General features: G+C 41.2%; 1 protein-coding gene and 1 long non-coding RNA gene across 2 annotated transcripts; one reads left to right on the top strand and one right to left on the bottom strand.

The window, feature by feature from the left end:
* Positions 1–637: 637 nt before the first annotated feature.
* Positions 638–12,053, bottom strand: LOC132001077 (uncharacterized). Its single transcript, XR_009399519.1, has 3 exons — positions 11,965–12,053; positions 8,604–8,749; positions 638–906 (listed from the first exon to the last, which is right to left on the bottom strand). It is a non-coding gene; the product is annotated as an uncharacterized LOC132001077 (long non-coding RNA).
* On the top strand, positions 11,434–21,763 carry BCL10 (BCL10 immune signaling adaptor). Its single transcript, XM_059375290.1, has 3 exons — positions 11,434–12,034; positions 18,305–18,593; positions 20,359–21,763. The coding sequence occupies exons 1-3, from the start codon at positions 11,978–11,980 to the stop codon at positions 20,712–20,714; spliced, it is 702 nt and encodes a 233-aa protein (XP_059231273.1). The 5' UTR covers positions 11,434–11,977; the 3' UTR covers positions 20,715–21,763.
* Positions 21,764–22,924: the final 1,161 nt, after the last annotated feature.

Below are 22,924 nucleotides of genomic sequence, written 5' to 3'. Positions count from 1 at the left end.
CATATTGATGCAGCCTACTTAGACTTCCTTCCCTTCCCCGAATGACTTCTGCAGTCCTTAACATGCTGTCTGAGATCGCCTGCCACATACTACTTGTGTCCATATCTGTGCCTCTGAGTCAGCTTCTGGGGACCACAACCTGAGACACAACGGATCTAAACCTCTAAGCTCTAAGGATAGCCACACTCATGTTAGCTGTGGAGCTGTTCTCAACTTTGAACTTCCCTTCTGCTATTTTTATAAGAGGGTAAATACTTGCTTAAAGTTACAGCAAAGTGTGTTCTATGCTGTGACAACCTGAGGGAAGGGTCTGTGTGTTCTTGAGCCTTGAGAATAAAGGACAGAAGAGTGTCCCCTCCCCTGAGGCCAAAGTGGAGGTAGCAGTAGCAGGACCTATGGAAATAGCCATGCCCAGAAGGGGTCAATTTCATGAAGGTCACCAGCAACAATGTAGGCTGGGGCAGAAGAACACACAGGATTCATCTGCTCTCACACGAGTTGGTGGTAGAGACCCTCACACAGGCCAGAGGATGGTTTCTAGGCCCCAAACCAAGGGGAGGGTGTACCAGGTATCACAATTTTATATTTAAAGATTTTTTTATTCATTTGACCGACAGAGATCACAAGTAGGCAGAGAGGCAGGCAGAGGGAGAGAGAGAAACAGGCTCCCTGCTGAGCGGAGAGCCCAATTCAGGGTTCGACCCCAGGATCCTGAGATCATGACTTGAGCAGAAGGCAGAGGCTTTAACCCACTGAGCCACCCAGGTGCCCCACACTTTCATATTTAAAATGAAATTTAAATTTCTGTAGGCATGGATGGTAAAGACTGGACACCCGATGGCTTGTCAGTTAAGTCTCAGTTTGCTTCTTCAGTCATGATGACTTCAGAGAATCCTCCATCCATACCTTGGAAAGAAAAACAATGGTAGGTTGAGATGTAGATTGACTGAAGCACTGTTTATAAATTCCTCTGGGAGAGGTGCTTCTTTCTAGAATAGGTACATGCTTCTAGGAGTTAGAGCATGACTTCTAATTATGTCAAACAGCACTGAACATGTAGAACAGCTCTATCAAGGGGGCACCTGGGTGACTCAGTTAAATGTCTGCCTTCAACTCAGGTCATGATCCCAGGGTCCTGGGATCAAGCCCCAGGTCGGACCCCTCCTTAGCAGGGAGCCTGCTTCTCCCTCTTCCTCTACCTGCTTCTTCCCCTTGCCTGTGCTCGCTCTCTCTCTCTCTGTCAAATAAATAAATAAAATCTTGAGTGAGAGAGAGAGAGAGAGAGAGATTGAGAACTGTTCTATCAGGGCACGGAGCCAGGATGAGAGAACAATTTTATGTCAGCAAGCACTAAACTATCCTTAGAAGAAACCTGATCCCCAAATGTCCATATGTATTAACAAAATATTTTGGTTTGTATTGACCTAATAAAAATGGAAAATTCCTTCTTGCTTATCTGTACATCTCCAATCCTCTTAAGCAGAATGGAACTAGCTCTTTTTCCTGGCATATTTTTTTTTTTCTCAAGCCATCATCTTCACCAAATATAAGCCAATATATGTTGACTTCCATGAGCCAGACATTAGAAATGAACAAAATATCTCACAGAAGTCTAGTTTAAAGCTGCAACTTTATATCCTTACCTTCTAAAACCAGGTAGCCTTCACTACCTTTTCCAAAAAGTGAATTTAAAATGATAACAGCAACATTTAATTTTAGCATCCACAACACACTATTGAAATTACTCTCTCTAAGGTCACCAGTGAGCTCCTGTCCTAATAAACCTAGCCAGGGATATCCCTACATTCTCATTCTACTTGAATTTTTTCTGTAACGTTCAACATATTGAACAACACTTTCTTTGTTTACTCCATGTGAATAAGCATTTGCTTATCACTATAAACTGAGTACTGTTATAAACACCTTAGATACATCAGAGAATAAGAAAAGGACTTGTACCATCCTGGAGATCACATTACAGTATGGGCAGACATCATTAAACCTCTGTTACTGAAAGTTTTTAGAAGTTGGACACCACACTGTCCTTTCTGAACAACCAAGGAAAGGTCTTAGGCTTTGGAGCCTGGAGAATGTGAGTCAGAGGCTGGAAGACGAGAGAAAACTGTGGGGTAATGTGTGATTTTCACCTAAAGTATCCCCAAACAGTCAATAAATTCGTAAGCATCACAAGACGCCAAGTGTAATTGGATTTCTTATGGAAAACAGAGCTGGGGTGTTGCTTATATCTGGGTCTGGCAACTCCGCTGGTTCTCTCAAGCCCACACCCTCTTTCCCACTCCTGGCACCATTTTATGAGTTTAAGGCCTCAACCTTCAAGGTGCTCTCCTTCCCGAGCTCTAGTCTTACTCTTCTCTACCTCCAACCCCCATGTTGCTGCCTGGGTGATCATTCCCCTAACATACAAATAAAATCCTGTCAATGCCTTTTTCCTGAATCAGGCCTTCTGAAATTAGTAATATATTTACCAAAGATCCCTTGATAAAATATACACCAAGAGACACAGGTTCATTTGTCAATAGAATCATACTTAGAAAAACACACTGGAGTAGTTTTTTTTCTTTCTTTCTTTCAAAACAAGAGTGAAATGCTCTTCCCATTTAAAAATGGTTGGCATGCTTCTCACTGCCATAGGAACGATCTGTAGTTAAACAGCAAAAGATTCTGAGAAACTGTGATGGTTGCTAGAGCTAAGCTAATCTTGACCCAGGTAATCCCAAGTGGCGGTTTGGAGGTTTGGAGAGCTGACACCTAGCAGTTTAAGGCATGTGAAGCTGGTTCATTGCCCAGACTTTCAGGAGCTGCAGGTTAATCTTCACATCCAGCAGCCTGACATGACTGAAGGTAGGTGTCCAATGTCCAATCAGAAAGATGGGATTAAGTTTTGCTTCTGCTCTGAAAGTAGGTCCAGACGGTGTGGGTTCTGCTCAGGGAGAACCAACAGCTGGAGATGCAGTCTAGGGGCTGAGTTTCCTCAAGGCAGCATAGTTGTGGGAGAAACAGCAAGGTGGCTGAGGGGACTCAAGGTCATCATCAAGAAGAAGGTGCTGACAAGCATCAGATCTGAAGGATGACTTAATAATGACAATAAGTCTCAAGAATAACAAAAGCGAGTAATTGCTAACATCTACTTCCCACTTGGTATATCTGAGGAATTAAGCATGTAACATGCATTCAGTCTATGAGATGAGTGATTGCTATTTCTCATCCTTTATATGTTACTATTTCCCAACATTCCGCCTTTATTCCTGCTCTCCTCACATATTCAAACTTTTTTCCTGGGTGGATGAGAAACCTCGGGCATATAGCAGTTAGGAAACTTGCCTGAACTTGAACAGTAAGTGGTTAAGGAATGACTCAAGGCCAAGTGAAGTAAAGCTGAAAACCAGACAGCGAGGTGTGAGTCAGAGACCACAAGATGGAGGTCAGGATGGAGCACAGGCAAGGAATGGGTCGAGGCAAGTGGGTTAGAGCTAAGGTCAGGACAAATTATAGAACTGAATTCTCCTTTAGCTGCGTCCTGGTATGTCACAGAAGTGAGAATTGCTCCGGAGAAGAACCATGCAGGACTGGATGGGGATAATGGAAAAAGCATGCCAGAGTACAGAAGAATGATTATTTTATTTTACTTTCTTTCATTCCGTTGTGGTAAGAACACTTAATGTGGCATCTACCCTCCGAACAAAATTTTAGGTGCACGATACAGTATTGTTAACTACAGGCACAGGAACTGTACAAAAGGTCTCTAGAACATATTCATGTTGATTAACTGAAACTTTTTTAAAGAGATTTGTTTCTTTCTTTTAGAGACAGAGAGCACAAGTCAGGGGTGGGGCAGGGAAAGGAAAAGAGAATCTCAAGCAGACTCCACACTGAATGTGAGGCTCGATCTCACGACCCTGAGATCATGACCTGAGCCTAAACCAAGAGTCGGGTACTTAACTGACTACACCACCCAGGTGCCTCCATAACTGAAACTTTATATGTACTGAATAGTTAGCCAGTCATTCAACATGTATTCATTGAACACCTAGTGACTTAGTCCATGGAGGCAGCTATAACAGATTACCATTGGCCAACTGGCTTACAAACACATTGGAAATTTATTTCTCACAGTTCTAGAAGATGTAAGACTGAGATCAGGGTGCCAACATGGTCCAGTTCTGGCGGGAGCCCTCCTCCAGGTGGCAGACTGCCAACTTCTTGTTACATCTTCGTGTGGCAGGAAGAGCAAGGAAGCTCTCTGGGTCTCCTTCACAAGGGCACTAATCCCATTCAGGAGGGCTCTCCCCTCATGACCTAATCCCCTCTCATAGGCCCCACCTCCTCATACGCATGATGGGGATTAGGATTCCAACATGTGAGTTTTCGGGAGACACATTCATCTCAAAAACCTACCCTATAACAGACACGGTTATAGGGTTACATTGAAAAAGTAGATAAGGGGCGCCTGGGTGGCTCAGTGGGTTAAGCCGCTGCCTTCGGCTCAGGTCATGATCTCAGGGTCCTGGGATCGAGTCCCGCATCGGGCTCTCTGCTCGGCAGGGAGCCTGCTTCCTTCTCTCTCTCTCTCTGCCTGCCTCTCAGTGTGCTTGTAATTTCTCTCTCTGTCAAATAAATAAATAAAATCTTTAAAAAAAAAAAAAGAAAAAGTAGATAAAACTCTGTCCTTACTGAAGTTACAATTTAGCTGAATAACAATAGATTGAATATTAAACAATAAAAACAGTAAATCTGATCTGTTGTGCTGTCACAACCAGCTCTTTCCAAAGAAAAATCCTGGTGGAACTGAATTTTTTAAATTAGGGGTAAGATGAAGAGAAAAATGACTTCCTATCGTGCAGGCCAACCCCCTTCCTTAAGCACAGATTCCAAGGTCCACGTGGCTCCGGCAATCTGAACATGGTCTACCTGAAGCTTAGGGTTAGAAGCAGTATCAGAATTACTGGGGCTAGGGTGCCTGGATGGTTCAGTCATTAAGCTTCTGCCTTTGGCTCAGGTCATGATCCCAGGGTACTGGGATCAAGCCCCGCATCGGGCTCCCTGCTCAGTGGGAAGCCTGCTTCTCCTTCTCCCATCCACCCCTGCTTGTGTCTGCTCTCTCACTGTGTCTCTCTCTGTCAAATAAATTTTTAAAATATTTTTTAAAAAATCACTGGGGCGAACCACCTTGCCTTTTACCGTCCTGTTTGTGAATTCCCTCATAGAAAAAGTTATCTGCGATATGCTTAAATACCTTGCAGGAAAGAAAACTTCATGTTTTTCAACTCAGGCCACTCCAGAGAAGTTCAGCTTTGGTTTGGTTTAGTTTGGTTTGGCTCATCCTATACTGATCCCCATTAGAGTTCCTGTTAACCCTGAGTCCAGCATTGAAAGTATTTTATGTTCTCAGTGTTGGATTACCCACAAATTGATTGGGTTAAATGCCTTCTGGATCACTGCTTTTCACACAATGCCCTGGGAAACCCTGGGTATTGTTTCACTCTGGGCATTTATAAACTATGCCTTCAAAATTCCTTCCCAAATTAAGCCTCCGGAGGAGGCCCGCTTGGAGTTTGCAAGAATAGCCTTCTTTCTCCTTCTATGACCTGTATTTAACTCCCCTCACTGTTTCACACAGATCGTCACGCCTTGTGGATCTTCAGCAGGATCAGGCATTCTTGTTTCCAAGATTCCTTCTGTATACTCTAAGAGGCCATCTGACAGAACCATGCCCTCTGAGCTCTGTTTTGTTACCATCACCATCTCTTCATTCACCAGAGGAGAGAGTCCCAGTGTAGAAACTCGCTACAGACTAAGAAGTCCCTCGGCAGGATGCTCTTGGAAGGCAGCAATTAATTCGGGGTCTACCAAAACCGGAGGGCTCTCTTTCCGGCCAATCTTGGGATGTTCTCTTTCACATTGAGGGAATTGGGCAATCCCAAAATAAGTTTTTTAGCTTTTCTTTTTCCTACCTCAGGCACAGAGAACAGACCTGAATGCCTTAGATCTTTGCCCTTGCTCCAGGGAATGTTCTTAGCTCCTCTGAATCACAGGGCATCCTGAAGCAGTTACCTAAGTCTGCAGCTAGTAGCTCAGTACACGGGCTTGTAATCAAACAATGCTGAGTTGGAATCCTGATTCTGCTGGTTGGTAAAGGAGTGGCCTTGGGCAAATAATATTTTCTAAGCCTCAGAACTCTCAGCTGTGAAGTGAGTAAAATAAAGCCTACCTGGAATTTCTACTGTCAGTATTAAATTGCAAGAGCAGAGGAATTGTGATTGGTTCAGGCTAGCTGAAACAAATCCCTAGGGATTATTTCTTCCAAGGCATTTGTATGACTGGGAGATCTAACCCCGCCATCAAGATCTCCCGGCTGGTGGGGTGCCTGGGTGGCTCAGTGGGTTAAAGCCTCTGCCTTCGGCTCAGGTCATGATCTCAGGGTCCTGGGATCGAGCCCCACATAGGGCTCTCTGCTCAGCAGGGAGCCTGCTTCCTCCTCTCTCTCTGCCTGCCTCTTTGCCTACTTGTGATCTCTGTCTGTCAAATAAATAAATAAAATCTTAAAAAAAAAAAAAAAAAAAAAAAGATCTCCCGGCTGGTATAGACGTCAGCGCCTGTTCTCCACTATATTTAAGATAGTTTGTCCCATAATCATGCAAGCCTCTATTACCAAATTCCAGTCTTCACTTTCCAAACAAACCTCCTAGGGGCAAGGCAGAGAGACTGATCTCTTCCCTCAAGTTTCCTCAACAACCCCAACAATGTCCTAGTCTTGGGGTATACTTGTGAATGTCCTCCAAGTTTGTGTTCAGGACCATGCTTACCTTCCTAAAAATGGGGAGCCACTCCTGCGACAGATTACTTGGAAAATTCACGAAGTTCCTGAGTGGAACTGTCTGAATTCCACCCATCTTGTCTGGTCATGAAAACCTCGGAGTGTCTGGGTCGGAACTGGCCACTTTTTCCCTCCAACTATTTACAGGAAATTCATAATTCACAATCACTTGGAATAGAATTCATTGCTCAACACACCACCTGGTATTTGGTAGGAAGTGTTGGAAATAAATCATTACATAGCAGCTCAAGTACCACCTATTAAAGACTTCTGGTCCATTTTAAATACAGCTCTTTCACAGTGCCGGGGTGGCTCAGTCAGTTAAACATCTGCCTTCAGCTCAGGTCATGATCCCAGGGTCCTGGGATTGAGCCCCCCATCAGGCTCTCTGCTCAACGAGGAGCCTGCTTCTCCCTCTCATTCTGCTCCCTGCTTGTGCTCTCTGTCTCTCTCTCTCTCGAATAAATAAAATCTTAGAAAAAAAATCTAAATATACTCTTTCATGTTGTCTTGTCAGTCAGAAATGCTTTCCTCTTCTCTCCCACTGCATCCCTATAATAGCTGTCTTTATTGAATGCTTATTAGTTGTTCCCAGGTCATATAGCTGATAATTAGCAAAACTAGAATGCAACTGTACTGAGTTAAATAGTGTCTTCACAAAATCTATGTCCCCTGGAACATGGGAATGTGAACTTATTTGAAAACAATGTCTTCATAGTTGCATTTGAGTTAAGATACTTAGAGTGGGCTTAAGTCCAATCATTAGTGAGTTATAAGAAGAGGGAAATTTGGAGACAAAGAGACAGTAGGAAAACAGAGAAGGCCAGGTAAACATGGATGCAGAGATTAGAGTCATGTTTCCAAAGCCAAGGGACGCTAAGGATTTCTGGCAACCACCAGAAGCTATGAAGACGGAAGGAAACAGTCCTTCCCAGAGTCTTCAGAGGAGACATGGCCCTGCCAGTTTTTAACTTTTAGCCTCTAGCACTGTGCGAGAATACATTTCTGTTGTTTGAAGTCACCCAGTTTGTTGTCATTTGTTACAGCGGCTCTAGGAAACTAACACACCAGCCTAAGTCTGTCAGATGCCAACCATCTTCACATTTAGCCACTATGATATGCTGTCTTGTGTTTGTAGCACCTAAACTCTATCTTTCGTGGAACATTTATCAGATGCCCTGTATTTCATGGTAGGAGACAGATGGTTCACCCTAGAACTTGAGGCAGGAATGGAGGTGGGTGGGGAAAGGTCAAATTATTGCAAGGTAGAGAATGGATAAGGCTGTTTCTCGACGAGGTACTCAATCCTTTACAATTACGGTCTGACCGTGTGGATTAGCAGAGAAGGGGAAATGTGTCTGCTTATGAAGGAAGTACCATGCACTAGAAAGAAAACAGGACTGGGAACTGCGAGGTCTCTCATGAAACAGCTCTGTGATTAGACACGATGTTGAGATGCTCTGATACAGACTATCGACATGGGAACCTTGAGACATCAAAAGCGAAAGAGTAACCTCTCAGCTTTAAAAAATTCCTAATCTCTTCACTCAGTCCCTCTCAATCTCTGATCCTCTCTCCATAACTCCCACTTCTGACACATAGTGTACACTTAACTTTTTAGTTAAGTGTAAATGAGTAAAGAACTGCACACTGAGGACAGAAGGAGGTTGGAGGTGTCAGAAACGAGATAATGGTCAACAATAAGGAAAAAGTCAGATGGATAACAAGAGTCATGAAAAAAGCCTTAAGAATCAGAGATGAGGGGCACCTGGGTGGCTCAGTGGGTTAGGCCGCTGCCTTCGGCTCGGGTCATGATCTCAGGGTCCTGGGATCGGGTCCCGCGTCGGGCTTTCTGCTCAGCGGGGAGCCTGCTTCCCTCTCTCTCTCTGCCTGCCTCTCTGTCTGCTGTGATCTCTGTCAAATAAACAAATAAAATCTTTAAAAAAAAAAAAAAAAGAATCAGAGATGAGATGTCTGCCAGTAACACTGGGTAACCAATAGTGGTAACACAAGGCAATGTGGCAAAATAGCAATATTCATCATATCTTGGTAGTAAATATAGATGTTTGTAATATTTTTCTTTATAGTTTGGTGTGCTTTAAATGTTTTGTTTAAAAAAGAACAACAGGGGTGCCTGGGTGATTTAGTGGGTTAAACATCCAACTCTTGATAAATAATAGATAAATAATAATAATAGATAAATAATAATAGATAAATAATAATAGAATAATAGAACAATAACCATCTCCTAATGATTGTATCACAATTCAGGTGTCACACTGGTATCATTCAAATCACTTTACTTTGATGGATGCTGAATCCACTCCTTCATGAACAGACCTTGTATGGTTGTGGCCAAACAGTTCATTTCCACGTGCAAATGGACCAATACTTTGGAGAGAAGCTGTGGAAATATATAAGAAAATATGTCTCCCTGGGCTCTGTACTCCTGCTCCTGAGAATTTATGGAAAGGAAATGATAATTCAGAAGAAAAAAATGATGGAGAATACATAGATGAAAAATTGCAAGACAAACTGTTTACAACAATGACAAACGGGGAATAACTTAGGGTAACCATGGGGGGAATGCTCACCACTACTCCCACTCTGGTCACGCCACTCTCCTCTTTCCCTAGATCCCTGGGGTAACCTCCAGTTGTCTCTGTGTCCACCCTTACATCCACAGTCTACTCTCAGCAGCTGGGGTCACCCTTTTGAAAGGAAATGAAATCACGTCCCTACTTCTCTTCCAAAGGTTCCCACCACCCTCGCTGTTATTAACCCTGACCTAAGCCACCACCTCCTGTGGGCTGGATTTTTCCCTGGGCTTTTTGGGGGAGACAGGCTGTTTTGGAAACAGCCTGTCTCCCCTTTTCCATCTTCTTTCCCCTCAAGACAACAGTGAAAGTGTTCCTTTTTCAAATCATAAATCGGATCATGTCACTCCCCTGCTCAGAACCCTCCAGGGGCTTCCCGTTTGACTCAGAGTACACCCATATGACTCAGAGTAAAGTCAGAGTACACATTTATAGCAGCACATAAGGACCTCAGCTCCTTCCCAGTCCCACTGGATATTTTTCGTAGGCTGTTGCCTCTACTCCTAATGTTTTTTCTCTGTATGTCCACATGACTCATTCCTTCATTTCCTTCAAGTGGTAACTTAAATCTCCCCTTCTCTGTAAGATCCTCACTAACCACCCTGATTTAAATGTTACCACTCCAGCACTGAGTGCCGAGTAATGTACAGAATTGTTAAATCATTATACTGTACATCTGAAACTAATAGAACACTGTACTTTAACTATATGTAAATCAAAAAAATTTAATGTTAAGATTCTATATACCCTCGTCCTACTTTCTTGTTTTGTATTTTCTCTTAGCATTTATCATCTTCTAACATAATAACTTTATATCTCATTTTCCAAATGTCTATTGGCCCTGCTCCAAAACACATGTATGCTAGAATTTAAACTCCAGAAAGAAAGGAATTTTTATCTATTTTATTCATAGCTCTTTCCTCAGCACCTAGAACAGTGTCTGGTACATGGTTGGCATTCAGTAAATATTTGTGAAATGAAAGCACAATGGTTAAGTAAATTGGGTTATACCAAGATGAGGGAAGATTAAACAATCAGAAAAAACTGGACTCGGACTGTGTATCAACATAGGAAAAGACATATGATGTAATGTAAATGTTAGAAGCTTATGATGCAACCTGATCAAAACTACATTGGTGTGACTTTGGCAACATTGTTCTTTTCTGGTTCTTTTGCTTTCCCTTTCCTTTAAATGTTAGAGTTCCCAAGAGGTGTCACACTGGCTGACTCAGGGGGCTGAGCATACAACTCTTGATACTGGGTTGTGAGTTTGAGCCTCACGTTGGGGGTAGAGTTTTCTTTAAAAAAATAAAAATAAAAAAGTTGGCGTTCCTAAGTTTGTCTTTGTTCTTCTTATCATTTCTGTCACCACTTCAGACGCCATCCAGTTTATTTATCATATTGTTCAAACATGTCTTGTGCCCAGGCTGTGTTTTGAATTTCTTACCCACGTTATTCATTATTCATGCTGTTTTGTATACACCTCTATCAAGAGTTAGATACCATTCTGGAAATAGCTGCCTGTTCATCAGTCTCCCCCCATAAAAATAGAACTCTTCCAGGATAAGATAGCTAGAACAGATTAGTAAGGGCTCAATAAATGTTTGAGTCATACAAGGTAATAAATTGAGTTCATACTGTGTGCCAAGTACCTCTAAGAACTTACATATATAGTATCATTTGATTCTCACAGTAGCCGTTGTGAGAGGCGTAAGCTAGACCTATCTTCATCACACAGATGAACAAATGAGGAAACAGGATTATGAAAAAGTGACCAAAAAGGTATGCAGACGTTAAAATAGGTATTAAAACGAGCGGATTATAGGTGGTTTTTCTTACAAAAATTTCTTTAATATTGTAATTAAGCGGCGTGTGTGCCTCGTGTGCACACGCGCTGGTACCTGCACGCGAGCAAAGAGCCTAACAACTCACTGAGTTCGCTCAGCACCCGGAAATTGTAGGGCAGGATCTGGGAAAAGGGGCGGAACCCAGATGTACTGACAGGCTGAGACCCGTCTCCACCCCTGAGCAGCCTGCGAAGGCGGGGCGTGCGGCGGGAGGAGCAACGGGCCACACCCACGGAAACGATCCTGACTGGGAGGCCTACCGACTGCTCCTCGCAAATGCCGCGTGAGGGCTGTGGGCGGAGCCACTCCTGATAGGGTCCGGCCGGGGGGCAGGGACAGGCTTGGCCCACGGGCCGTCACCGATTGGCTCCCTCTGAGATGGGGCGGGTTCTAAGACTGGCCCCGGTTCGTCGGGGGGGGCGGAGCCTGCGCCTAAGTCTCCGGGAGAGGAAGGAAAGCTGCACGGAACCTGGCTTTGGGACAGCTAGGTCTGCGGCGCCCTCGGCCCCAGAGGCGGAGCCGGAAGCTCTGCGGTTTCATTCCTGCGCCCCTCCGTTGTCTAGAGGGCAGTTCTCTTCCTCTCGACCCGGTCCGCCTTCCCTTCTCCCCCTTCACCCGCGGGCCCAGGTCCCCAGCCTGGCCGGGCGGTGTTGCCGGAGCTCCCGGACCCGGAAGAAGCACTTACTCCTTCCTCCGCCATGGAGCCCACCGCGCCGTCCCTCACCGAGGAGGACCTGACAGAAGTGAAGAAGGACGTGAGTAGCACCACCTTGCCCAGGCGCCGTCCAGGGCCGGGGGTCGAGGGTGGACTGGGGCAGGCTGCGGACGGGAGGGCGAGGAAAGCGGAAACCCGGAGTGGGAGTCGGAGTCGGAAGAGCAGGCTTCGGGTGGAAGAAGCGGAAGGTCCAGGCACCGCAGGACGGCACCCGAGGGATCTTAGTGGCAGTGACCCCTTGTGACCTGTTAATCCACGTTTAAAATCGCTAAAAGCAGGGCTTGGATTCCTGAAACCTTGTCCACTGGAGCGTTTCTTCGCAGTCAGCTTCTTGCCCGCTCTTCTCTGGTGATTTTTACCCCCACTGCGCTGTGGAGCGGTGTTGCTGGGAATCGACTGCCCAGGTTCATCTTGAGCCAGAATCCTTAGGCAGATGGCTCAACCTGGAGCGAAAGCTGGACCAGTTGAAGGATTCCAAGCAGTGGAGCAAATATGTGAAACTCTTTTTATAAGGGGGGTTGGGGGAAGCTCAACAGCTGAAAGCACAACCTGGAATTCCCCTAGTAAGCACACGCCCACGTATTTAAATTGGGGGGTGGGGGGACGTGTAGCCAAAAATTAATTCACAGGTAAATGCTGAAAATATTCAGTACCGAAATTAGGGTCTTTTGCTTGGACGCTGCAGAACTGCCCAAATCTTGATACTTAACACTTACTGGTTAAGGTATTTCTTGTCTTTTGCTTTTAATTACTTGTTTTGCTGAATGAGACCTATATGGGTACCACTGACATAACTTCATGTCATTTCAAATTAAACACACAAACTCAAGAGAAAATGAGTTCCAGTTTAACACTTTAGTACTTATACAGAATCATATTTATGAACTGGACAAGACAGCATACTTTTAAATGTTCATTTACCCTAAAATTTTCCCCTTTCCCTACCTTGAAAAGTTTAGTACACTGCACTCATGATTACATAATTACAATTGGCGTGACTCATTAGTAAAAGGAAACTGGCTGGGTATGACTGGGATTTGTACCTTAGCTTCCTCATTCAGCAGATTTTTGTGGAGCACTGAGTATATGGAAGGTACTCTTCTTGGGTCTAGAAAGATACAAAAAAAAGACAGTCTGGCCTCTTCTTTATAGTCTATTTGAGATAAAACTGGGACATTGGTAACTACCATAGAATATATGAGTGTTGTCTTATATAAGATTTGTGCCAGTGGACCCATGAACTTTAAGAGCTAGGCCTGTGGTGTTCCAGATTCTTTGTCACACAAATTGCAGTGTTCCCATTTAGTCTTTACAGCAGCCTCTAAGGGAAATAATTGTCATTCCCATTTTGCAGTTGATAACAAATGGCTGTGAAAGGTTACATAAATATAAAACCTGGACACAGACAGAATTGTGAAGTGTCTTCCAGGTCTTTATTCATTTTTTTCCTATCAGTTCATCGATATTATCCATCTCCATGATTTCAATTTACAGCTGTATCAGAAATTCATAACCTTGGGGAATCACAAGTGGATTTCAGGAGGTCTATGGGAAAAAAAGTATGTGCACATTTTTTTCCTTAAAATTTTTTTTCATGCTATTTTCAAAATGGTTGATGACCTCAGAAGGCTTTAAAATGATCATAAACGTATTTGGACTCCCTTCTTTGTCAGCTCTAGGTCCTTATTTCCAAATATCTACTGGAAATCCACTTTTGTATTTTGCACACGTCCTTGTCTTGTCAAAAACTGAACTTTTTATCATCCCTTCCCCAAAGCAGCTTACTGTCCATAGCAGTATTCTCTGTCTTGATGGATAGTATACCACCATCACCCATCCTCCTAGAAAGTCCTACTTTTTCACTATGATCTCCGCCCACCCCCTCTAGTTGTTTACCTCATCTTTTGAGTTGAATTTTGTTCAGTTTCATAAATAAGGATTACACGCTGCTATGAGGCATGCATGATTCTAAGAGGGCAAAAATTAAAGACTAAGACAAATCCCAGTTTGAAAAGAGCTTGATTTCTTGGGAGGAGGTAGACAGACATGAATTAATAATTTCAAATGACAGTATAAGTGCAGTGAATTTTTCATTCATCTGAAACTATCTACTTGACACTCTGCTAAGTGCAGGATATACAGAATTGAACAAAACATGCCTGGCTTTTGCCTGCTTCAGACATACAGGTCATTAAGGTTGAAAACAAATATATAATTACAAATTATGGTTAAGTACTATAAAGGAGACAGATAGGCACTGAGACGTAGCAGGGGAAATCTACTTGACATAGGATGGTCAGGGAAGGTTACTTTTAAACTGGTTGCTGAAGAATATGACAGAACTGGGGGAATAATATTGTAGGCAAAATAGAATTTGCAAAGGACCTAAAACAGGCAAGACCTTGGTGACTTGGGGAAATTGGAAACACAGGCAGAGGGTGCCCTGGGATGAAGTTCTGAAGGTGAGCTACGGCCAGTTCTTGAAGGGTCTTACAGATGGCAATAAAGTGTTAGGATTTTTTTCTCCCCAAGTGTAGAATTGAAGAATTATGTTATATTTTTTAATTCCTCTACCTATTGTATGGACTTAGGAGAGCAAAAGTAAGAAGAGGGAAACCAGGGGCACCTGGGTGGCTCAATTGGTTAAGCTGCTGCCTTTGGCTCAGGTCATGATCCCAGGGTCCTGGGATTGAGCCCTGCGTGGGGCTTCTTGCTCAGGGGGGAGCCTGCTTCTCCCTCTGCCTGCGCTCTCTCTTTCACTCTTTCTCTCTGTGTCAAATAAATAAATAAAATCTTTAAAAAAAAAAAAAAGAAAGAAAGAAAAGGGGAAACCCGTGAGGAGATTGTTGGAATTTACATAGTTGAGAGCTGATGGTGATTTAGATCAGGGTGAAAGCAGTGGAAATGGATGGAACAAGCAAATTCCGGTTGCATTTTTGAAATAGAAATGATAGGACTTGGTGATGGATTAAGTTTAGAAAGATCAGACTGGTAAGTAAAATTGTCAAATCAGCAATTAGACCTACAAGTCTGAAGATCAGCAAGGAGATCTGCGCTAGAAATACAAGTGTAGGATTGAATGAGTTCACCTTGGAAGTTGAGAGCTAGAAGGGAAAAGGGAGATCATAGGGGAGTTTTAAAAAGTGAAAGGTTATAGCCTCAAAGGTGGGAATAAAGCCAGGGGAACGTAATATTCATATAGGGCAAGAAAGCAGTATTTCAAGGAAGGAGTGAGTGGTCAGCTGTGTCCATACTGCTGAGAGGTAAGATGAAGACTAACAAGTATGAGATTTGACAGTGAGGAGGTTATTGGTAGCTGAAAAGAGTAGTGACACAGAGTGGAAGTGAATTGGGAGATAAGAAGTGGAGTAGTGATATATAGACAAGTGAAATAAACACACAGGGTGCCGTGAGGACAGAGGAGATGGGTGCCTAAGTCCTTCTGGAGAGTTTAAGCAAAGCTTCGTAAAGGAGGTGGCCACTGTGCCACATCATAAATGAAAAATAGGGACTTGGGGTATGAAAAGAGAAAAACAAAGTAATAACACAAAGAACTAGGGAGTGATGGGCAGCAGTTTTTAGGTAGAACATAAAGTACCAGGACAGGTAGAGGAGGTGATAGATTAAGCTCCAGAGGTAGGCAGGAGCCATATTACAAAGTACCCTGTCTCCCATGATCAAACAGCTGTTATTTATTGAGTACTTACTGTGTATCAGAGACTGTCTCAAGTCTTCATATTCATTGTCCTACTTAGACCTTCCAGCAGTCCTGCAGGGTAAGTGTTTATCACTATTTTATAAATAACCCAAAGTTTAGGTTACTTGTCCCAGCTCTTACAGGAATATATGGCAGATTTAAGATCTGAACTGAAGTTGGCCTGATCAAGCGCCCCACTCCTGACCTCTCAACTGTTCTGCCAAAGGGAAGGACTTTATCTTTTAAGTTAGTGGAAAAAAACCAAGTTTTAAATTTTTACAAAATTCACTGATAGCATTTCAATATTAGCAGAATTCACGTAACACTCCAGATTTCCATTTTCTCTTGAAAATTTGGAAGATCTAATAGATGTGTGAAGAAGAAATTTGAGCAGGAGGAAAGAAATAGGAAGTACAACTAGGTGTCTTGTTTGTTAATAGTCCATGCAACATCTGACGAAGACCTGAGCTAAGGCAATGCTAATAATAGAAATGAAGTAAAGGGGCAGATTAGATAAATGTAAGATAGAAATATAAAATTAGATTAAATGTAAGATACTTACATTAGATAAATGTAAGTATCTATAAATTAGATAAATGTATTAGATAAATGTAAGATAAATTGACAGGACTTGGTGGGTAGGTGATCAGATGTGGCAAGTGAGCAGAAGAGAGGAAGTGGAGGATGAGTGGTAGGTTTATTGCATGATTGGATGGACGGAGGTACTCCCCAATGAGTTAAGAATATCAGAGGAAAAGGACAGGCAAAGATAACAAGTTTGGTTTTGGACAAGTTGAATTTGAAGTATCTGGGCTAAGTCTAGAAAGTCTTGATCACATCCACAAACTTGGCGATCATCAGCATATAAGTCATAGAGATGACAACAGAAGAGGTTTTTTTCGAGGAGTTCAGCTTTGAAATCTATTCTCTCTCTCCATCCGCACAGCTTAAATTCATGCACTCAGCATGGCTTATGGAAAACATTGCAGCAGTCTCCTTACAGTTCTCCCAGTTTTTGCTCCCCCCCAGTCCTCTGCAAAAGTTTTTTAATTGCTTCTATTTATAAGCCTTTGATGATTCTTGTGGCTACAGTGAATTGTATGTTCCTCAATGTATTATAAAAATTCTTCCATGATCCAGCCTGTTTCCTTTTCAGCTTAGTTTCTTACCACTGTTTCATGTGCACCCTGCATCCCAGCTACCCCCAGACTTGTTCATATTCCCCTCTGTGCACCTTCATGCTACAAACATAGCCTCTGTAAATTTCCCATATCATGGAGGTATGCTTAGTTGTTTACTCTGTGCTTCCCCAGTACTTGTGGGGTGTTTTGTTTTTGTTTTTGTTTTCGTTTTCTGGGTCATACCACATTATAATTATTGGCTTGTGTTTGATACTACTCTCCAACTAGACCATGTGACCGTTGTGTACAGGATTCAAATCTTGTTCATCTTTGTACACTCAGCCCTTGGCATATTAGGTGTTTAGATATTTGAAATGTTTTCTGTGTGAATAAATAAATGAACGTGGAAGTTCAGTGGACTGAGAACTATGGGAACCCTTCACCCAGCCTACTTTCCTGCCACCATGTACTGGGATACTTGCAAGGTCTTCCATTGCCTTTAGCTAGCTCGTTATATGGAAGTCAAATTAGTCATAACATTTGTTGACAACTCACTATGTACCGGGCACTTTTCTAAGTACTTTACATTTATTATTTTATTCCTCATAATACTCAGATGAGGAAACTGAGGCACGGAGGAGTAGTTAAGTTACTTACCCAAGATCACATATCTAGTAAATGCAAGAAGAGCTAGAATACAGTTGCTGGCATCAAATTATTAATGCTTTTTATTGGGACCCACATCAGCTTTCTGCTAATTAAGTTCCCTGAGGTACTGCTCAGATCTCAGCCTGTTTTCTGTGATTTCCTTTTCTTCATTTCTTTAATTTCGTCCAACATTCACTATTTCTTTAGCATACTCCTCCAGTCCTGTGCCAACTTCCCTTCTACCAGCTGACTCACTGAGTTAGGGTATGGTCTTTCCAACTGATTCCAAAGATAGACACATTGTGGACTCTTACGGTTTTACTCTAGGAAAGACACTCTTACTCTAGGATAGAAACTCTTACGGTTTTACTTCAGGAAAGTGGAAAATTTACAAACGTGAGAAAGTTATAAATTATGAGGCCTCACTAAGTTATCCTTTTTGGTCCTGACTAATCCTGGATTCCTTGTTCAATGGTAACTAACATGGAAGCCTCTGCTCTTATCTTTACCCCGGAAGATGGAGGCCCTGAGCATACCTCCCTATGTCCACAGACACAGGCCCTTTAGATTCAGCCAGTTTCCTCCTCATAGTAGCCTGGTCTTGGTTTATAGCTGTGAGATTAAATTAAAGCAAGACAGAAGCTGCAAGGAATGTTTAGTTTAGGACCTACTTCTGTTTACTTGGCCCTTCTCTTAATAACATGGATTTTAGTAGGCCTGAGCCTCCTGACTTCAGTATGTTTTCTCCCACCAGTGAAGATTTCTAACTAATAATGTCACCTATGTGATTTCCTCAAGTGTTGGGGAAAAAAAACACACTGAAGCACAGTTTTATGTCTTTTAGGCTTTAGAAAATCTGCGTGTATACCTGTGTGAAAAAATCATAGCTGAGAGACATTTTGATCATCTACGCGCAAAAAAAATACTCAGCAGAGAAGACACTGAAGAAATTTCCTGCCGAACATCAAGTAGAAAAAGGGCTGGAAAATTGTTAGACTACTTACAAGAAAACCCCAAAGGACTGGATACACTGGTTGAATCTATTCGGCGAGAAAAAACACAGAACTTCCTGATTCAGAAGATTACAGATGAAGTGTTGAAACTTAGAAATATAAAACTAGAACATCTGAAAGGTAAGATATGTTGGTGTCCAAGAAATCATTTAAATATGACAATGCTTTTAAAAATAAAATACAAAACAAAGAAACCCAGAAATGATTGTTTTGTTTTTATTCAGAAAGTTTCAGCTTCAGAATTACATTTGATTTACATTTTTTTTTTTACCTTATGTCATTTCATTGGAAGAATGGATTATCACTCAGTGTTCTGTTTTTATATTCATTTAACAATACCATTTATACAAAACTTCAAGAAAATCCTGGTATACACATGCGTTTGCTTCTGAAGTCTGCAGAATGTAAGATCGCTATTCAGAAGTAACCCCTGAAAATGCACATCACACATGAAGAACAATATATAGGCAAAGTATTTTTAAGTCCAGCTCTGATAGTTCTTCTTCCACCAGTTGATCACAGAATGAAGTGGTTGGGATATGCTTGTAAGAGTCATGTCCTGTAAGCTATCCATAACCTTAAACACTAGAGTCACACTCAGTCTGGCATGAGGAGAGAGGCGTGGGAATGGAAATTGATAAATGGCATAGCAAATTCACTTCCTGTGTTTCTCCCTCACTCTGGAGCACACATCAGTAATTGGAATACCACAGAGAATTTCCTGCACTATTTAAATCTCCTCTCCCCACGAACCCCATCTCTCTCTCTCCCTGTGCCTTTCTGTAGCACCCTTAAATAAGTAAATGTGCATGTGATATAGCTGTCCTCCAGCTGTTCTAGGCACGCGGGATATAGAGAAGAGTAATCTAGGGCTCTGCCCTTAAGAAATTCTGTAAGTCCATTTGGGGCACATTGGAAGTCTCCTCTCCTAAGCCATATTTTAGAAAAAAGTTTCTATAGCATGGAATAGAAATGCTGAATGTATTGTGAGGTTGAAGAGCTAGTGGGGAAAAAAGTGACATATGAATATACTTTATAGACATCACAGATTTGACATAAAATTTGTCAATTCAGGAGGATCTGTGTCTCCAGACGGTTAAGTTAAATATTTGCTAAGACTAACAGAAAGATAAAATTAGTGTGTGTTTATTCTTTCATCCTGAGGCTAATTGTTAGCTATACCCATTGGATGTGGTAAAATTCTTTGATCAGAGCAACCATTGTCATTTAAGTAAAGTGTTAAGTTGAGAACCAGGACATTATTTGATGTGAAGAGGAGACCTGGGTTATAGTTCTCGCTTTCCCATGAGGTAATTCTGGAATGTTGGGCATTACTTAATCCTGGGGCCTCTATTTTTTCATCTCTACTGGTAGAAGTTATGCCAGGGGACCTCTGAAATCCCTCCTACTTCTAACACCCTGTGATTCAAGAATCCATAATTTATATTAATTAACTCAGAATTTTAGCATATGCTCTGTTTAAAGTTTTTTTTTTTATTGGTTAATACATTTTGTGCCAGAATGCTAAAGAATATTAGTTGTGACAGCTTTTCTTATTTTATGAAAAATTTTAGGGGCTACTTAATTTTTTCCAGGTCATTCAGTGGTTAAGCATATAAGGATACAAATTAAATGTGAGTTATAGCATGTCATTTAGTTTTCTTGAGACTATTTCCTTATCTAGGAAATAAACATAATGATATACTTCATAGTTGTTGGGAAAAGTAAATGAAACGTGAAATGGATTATGGCAGAATTTATAAATTGCTCTTTAAATCATGGTTGTGTGGTAACTAGCTTGTAATCTTTAAAAACTTACAAGATGGGTATGGGCTCAATTTTTTAAGTTACTTTTTTCATTTACATCTAAATAATTTTATTGTAGGACTGAAATGTAGCAGCTGTGAGCCTTTCCCAGGTGGAGCCACAAACAACTTCTCTAGATCAAATTCAGATGAGAGTAATTTCTCTGAAAAACTGAGAGCATCCACTGTCATATACCATCCTGAAGGAGAATCCAGCACTGCCCCCTTTTTTTCTACTGAGTCTTCTCTGAATTTGCCTGTTCTCGAAGTTGGCAGAACTGAAAATCCCACCTTCTCTTCAACTACACTTCCCAGACCTGGGGACCCTGGGGCTCCTCCTTTGCCACCGGAGCTGCAGTTAGAAGAAGAAGGAACTTGTGGAAACTCTAGTGAGATGTTTCTTCCCTTGAGATCACGTGCTGTTTCCCATCAATGACAGTTTACAGCCTTTTATTTTTTTTAATAACAACAAAAAATATTTGAAAGTGTATCAGTCTTTTTATAAAATTGCTGTAATGATATTTGATATATGTCTTTTAAAATGCAGTGGAAGCATACTTTGTAATTAGACTCTTTTTAGGAGGAAAGAAGCATACTTTTGAGATAGCTAAAAAAATCATGTTGATCATGTGCTTTTCAGTGTTTTCTGTTCTTTCCGTTTTTGAGGTTTCGAGTGTTTTCACATTTTTTATGTGAAAGACTAATTTTTTATGTAAAGACTAACTTTAATAGGGAACATTTCTCTATTTGAGAATAGAGTATAAGGCTGGGTATAATGTCTCAGTGCATTTGTACTAAAATTTTCACAGTCTCATAATCCTTTCCAACTGTTCAGCAGTAAATTTGCAGGTTAAGCTACATCTATATGGTAATAAAGCCAATCACTAACAGAAAAACTGCTAGTGTACTGAAAAGAATCCCCTAGTCTCTTGGGCTTAGGGACACTTACACAGTCCCCCTCAGATGCGGATGTATCTACCAGTGTAATCTAAGGGAGTTTGAGCCACCTAGGATCTCAGTGTGCCAATATACATTTCTTATTAACCTTACTAATCAATACTGTTTTCTTAGGATTTTCACAACCTTTGCTTTTTCATTCCTACAGAAAAGTCTCGGCAAAAGCCCGCAATGATGTGTAATTTGGTGAGATTTTAAAAATAGTTTTCTGTACTTTTCATTCTCTTTTAAAATGAGGACCACTGTACAAGCTGAAAGAACTAGGGCAAAATGTTGTATGTGTGTATCTATGTGCCAGTTCTGTCTTTAATACTTTTTGGAACAAGTAGGCCATTGGCCTGATGTGTCTTTTTATTATAACAGAGTTTGGCTAATTTTACATCTTTATAAATTTTATGCTGTCATTGTTTTTATTTAAATTATAATTCTGCCTATTTCCTGATATATGTCTCAAATATTTTCATTACTTTTAAAAAGCAGAGATGAAGATATGCTTTTAACAATAAAAGTTTTTCAATTATAGTGCTATATTTTTTGGAAGTTTCAGGTATTTCCATAGGAAGTAAATACCTAAAATGCTTTTTTTTATATGTGCCAATTTTTATAGAAACATTACTTCAAGTTGTGAAATCAAGTTGCATTTCAGGATAGACTCTTGCCTTTATCAGTCACGAAGAAGATTGGCATATTCTTCAGATAAATTTTTTTCAAGCCTGAGTGGTTTTTTGTAGTGTAACATTTTCTAAAGGTTATCGGAAGCATGTTTCACCGTCAGTGAGGCATAAGAAAATAGTGGCATTACATTCAAAGAAGTCTCGTTAAAAAGCAGAAGCAGGCTTTCATTTCATTAATAAAATAAAATTTGAGGGGCACCTGGGGTGACTTAAGCCTCTGCATTCAGCTCAGGTCATGGTCCCAGGGTCCTGGGATCGAGCCCCCACATCGGGCTCAAGCCTGCTTCCCCCTCTCTCTCTGCCTGCCTGCCTCTCTCTCTGCCTGCCTGCCTCTCTGCCTACTTATGATCTTTGTCAAATAAATAAATAAAGTCTTTAGATAAATAAATAAATAAATAAAATTTGATATGTGGTTACTTTAAATAGATTTTACTCAAAATCAAAAAGAATTTAGATATGCTGTATCACTTACATTTATAGTTTATAACACAGAGTTCTCTTTCAGACTGTTATCTATTCAGACAATAAAATTAAGGTTTAAGAAACTTAGCCTTTTGGGTTTTCTGAATCCTATGGAGTCAATTTTTGTTTTCCTTTAAACACTGAAAACCACCCCTTGCTGAAAATACATAAACTAGAAGGTCAAACTGACAGGTTCGTGAATGCAGGGTGCTGCATTATTACAGGTGCCATATTATCACTTCATAGAAAAACAGTTGTGAGCTCACTTTTAAAACTTTATCTTAATTAATAGACTTTATTTTTTTAATTAATAGACTTTATTTTTTTTAATTAATAGACTTTATTTTTTAGCATGATTTTAGGTAGAAAAATTGAGCAGAAAATACAGTGTTCCCATTTACCCCCTCTTCCTCTGTTTTCCATTTCACATCTTGCATTAGTGTGGTACATTTGTTAGAATTGATGAAACCTTACCAACAAAAGTTAATAGTTTACATTAGGAGTCACTCTGTGCTGTGCAGTTCTACAGATTTGTTTGTTTAAGAATTTATAT

Source organism: Mustela nigripes, chromosome 14 (assembly GCF_022355385.1).
Source record: "Mustela nigripes isolate SB6536 chromosome 14, MUSNIG.SB6536, whole genome shotgun sequence".
Taxonomy (NCBI): Eukaryota; Metazoa; Chordata; class Mammalia; order Carnivora; family Mustelidae; genus Mustela; species Mustela nigripes.
This window is presented reverse-complemented; position numbering and strand designations above follow the sequence as displayed.